Source organism: Anarhichas minor, unplaced genomic scaffold, assembly GCF_050575085.1.
Source record: "Anarhichas minor isolate MPS153535 unplaced genomic scaffold, ASM5057508v1 ptg000012l, whole genome shotgun sequence".
In the NCBI taxonomy this organism is placed as follows: domain Eukaryota; kingdom Metazoa; phylum Chordata; class Actinopteri; order Perciformes; family Anarhichadidae; genus Anarhichas; species Anarhichas minor.
Genome location: NW_027466458.1, coordinates 1528743 through 1532058, shown reverse-complemented (window position 1 = coordinate 1532058; position 3316 = coordinate 1528743). Strand labels below are relative to the sequence as shown.

The 3316-nt window shown below is 46.1% G+C and overlaps 1 protein-coding gene across 1 annotated transcript; it reads right to left on the bottom strand.

The window, feature by feature from the left end:
• Window positions 1-3010, bottom strand: LOC142948600 (ATP-sensitive inward rectifier potassium channel 12-like). The gene is made up of 2 exons (XM_076090730.1): window positions 2919-3010; window positions 1-1636 (listed from the first exon to the last, which is right to left on the bottom strand). The coding sequence occupies exons 1-2, from the start codon at window positions 3008-3010 to the stop codon at window positions 1-3; spliced, it is 1728 nt and encodes a 575-aa protein (XP_075946845.1).
• Between the last annotated feature and the right edge of the window lie 306 nt (window positions 3011-3316).

Here is a 3316-nt window from a genome sequence, read left to right as displayed (position 1 = left end):
TTAAACTCCTGACTCTCTGCTGATGTATAAAGGTAGGGTGGGCTGTAGTCTGTCAAGGCTGATCTGATTGTCTGAGTCCAGAACGCACAGCATCTCCACCTTCTGCTCCTCCACAAATGTCTCTTTGAATCCCAAGTGAATGTCATCCCTTATCTTTACCTCTCTGTCACTTCTTACGTTCAGACTCCCCGCCTCCTCTTTCACATCCTCCTCGTCGTCCCCGCAGCACAAGGCCACCTCGTTCTCGTAGCAGAAAGCGCTGGGGGAGTGAGGGCCCAGGATGTGGCGGGCTGCCCTCTGGGCAAATGGCGATGGAGACCGGGAGTAACTCGAGCTGGAGGATGAGGACTGCCCGCTACGACCCATCATCTGGTTTAGTTCCCTGGCACTGCAGTGAGGCGTAGATGGCACTTCGTAGGACTTATGGAAGCGGGAGTAGTCCACCTGGTAGCGGTCACCCTTCTCAAAGACCACCGGCTCAAAGCGGTGACCCCACAGGATCTCCTTGGACAAGTAGGAGCTGCGGGCCTGAGTGGTCATAGCTGTGGCCTCCACCATCCCCTCCAGGATGACCACGATCTCAAAGTCTTCCTTGAGCAGGTCGTTGCGGGTCAGGTTATACAGAGGACTGTTCTTGTTGATCTCGTGGACCACCACCAGCGGTGACACCAGAAACAGCCGGTCCAGCCCGTCGTCATAGCCGACATCAATGTCTGTTTGCTCCAAAGGGAGGTACTCGCCCTCCGCCGTCACGTGCGGCTTAATGAGCTGAGCGCGAACATGTGCTTCAACAATGTGGCTCTTGCGCATGTTGCCCATGCGCCACATGAGGCACAGCTTGCCATCTCGCAGAGCGATGACGGCATTATGCGAGAACAGCAAGGTCTGCGCCCGCTTCTTGGGGCGCACCATCTTTGCCATGATGGTGCCGATCATGAAGGAGTCAATAATGCAGCCCACGATGGACTGGACCACCACAGTCATCACAGCGGCTGGGCACTCTTCGGTAACACACCGGAAACCGTATCCAATGGTGGTCTGGGTCTCTATGGAGAAGAGGAAGGCCCCGATGAAACCCTGGATGTGGAGAATACATGGCCGCCATTCGTCTTTTCTGTCCCCTACGTTGTTTCGAGGATCCCCTTCCTTCACGGGTATGCGAAAGCTAAAGTCTCCGTGAATGAGCGCCACCCCCCAGAAGATCAAGCCAAACAGCAGCCAAGACAGAAGGAAGGTGGTGGTGAAAATGAGCAGCAGATAGCGCCAGCGTATGTCCACGCAGGTGGTGAAAATGTCAGCCAGGTAGCGTCGTGGCTTATCTTCCATGTTGTTGAACACCACGTTGCACTGGCCGTTCTTTCTCACAAAGCGGCTGCGCAGGTGGCCGGTGCCCAGATCCAGGCCCAGACGACATGAAGGTGAAGCGCGGCAGCTTTTGTGGATGATGGGCTCATTTGTTACTCTCAAAGACAAAGCCCCTCTTGCCTCATCACGTCCTGGACACTCTCCTCCTCCTCCTTCTTCAGCCCGCATGCAGGCCCCCGACAGCGCCTGCTGAGTCAGAGAACTGTGGCCGTTGTGGAGGCCCAAGCTGGAGATCTTCAGGGCATCTTCGTCTGTGGAAACGATGCTGTATCTGGATGAACAGAGGGAAGAAAATTTGTTCAGGGGAATTGGCAGCTTATAAAGCTCTGAAACTCTCCGTTCTATAAGTATGAAAGCAAATACAATGTACAGACCTGTGGCTGCTTAGCTTACATACTTGTCCATATTTTCAAACAGTTTTCACATTTTACGTAACAAGAGAAAAGGCGTGAGCCGCTAACATTACCCTCAACTCTGAAAAATGCCAGGATTGGCTTGCATACAGTAGGGAAATACTACACAGTGGATGTATTAGTGGTGAAAGTTTTTTTTTTTTTTTTTTTTTTTGTAAATACACTGTTTAATTCATTCTTTATGCTTTTGCTCTTGTGCTTTTGGTTTTGAAACAAATACACTACCCTCCAAACTCGTTAAATGCGGAGTATCTCCCCTACTACAGCTCCATGCACACTCCTTCAACATGTGAAGAAATCCAAAGCTTGCCAGACCTGCATTGGTTATCGTTACTAAGCTACGATTGCCAACAGTTAATTGGATTATTTTGGTGCCCTTTTCTTATACGTCACATTTTATAAAGGGTTTATCGATTGTAACTAATGTCTTTCTTACTGGTTTAACCATTTACTTTATTTTATATCCATCAGTTATAAGTATAATCTAGAACAACCTTTAGGTTGACAGGCTGTAAAAAATCTCATGCTGTACAAAATGTCACGCCATTAATAAATCCTCATGATTCTAAACAAGCAAGTTTGCAGCTATAAATCTTGATACGCTATGTATGAAGAGTAATAAACTATCACAGTTACACAAACTAATAAACTCAATAAAGGGTCATTACATACATGGGTTTCTCAACAAAAATTAGTGAGTCATCTGCATGGAAATATAAATGTTATGTATACAGGGTTTCTGTAATAATCCATCAAGTCTGCAGGTATAAATGTTCTTAATAGTTGATAAATGTGTTGTCCAGATGCCCTGCAGCCATGTTCCATATGGAGGTAAAATGATCTATTTGAGGGTCCACCTGATAGTGTCCATTTTTCACTACCTGGCAACCCAAATGTTGTTCTAAATATTAACTTATAATTGAGCTATTACGTACCAGTTAATAATAAAATAAGCCCTTTATTAAGGTTGACTTATAAAAGCAGTACACATATGTTTAATATCTGTAATTTTGTGGTGGCAGCAGTAATTTGTTATTTTTGAGGTTGATATGGAACAAAAATATCCAAAACTTTCTTTTTATTTTCTTCAATAAAACAGTTGTGGGCACTGACGCAGTTCTATTCCCCATCGTCTCTTACCTATTGACTCGCACCGCTCCCATGGCACCGGTGATCATCAGGCTGTGTCTGCGAGGGCAGTAATGTAGGTTGGGGCGGGCAGTTCCAACCATTAAAGTACTGTTGCTGGACAGGGAGGCAGTATGAGCTCAGGTGCTTCTCGCATTTGTTGTCAGCGCTGCCTTCTCATGATACATTTTCTGTGAACAAAGAACATTTGATTAATCATCAGAATGGTGAACTTAAGTACATTTAACATGTAGTACTTTTAGCTAAATGCTAACATAAACATGCTAACATGCTCAGAATGACATTGTTAACATGCCAATGTTTACTGTGGCAAATAGTGTTTACCATGATTAGCACGCTAACATGCTAAACAGACGTGACCATGGTAACATCTGGTAATTAGCAGCAGT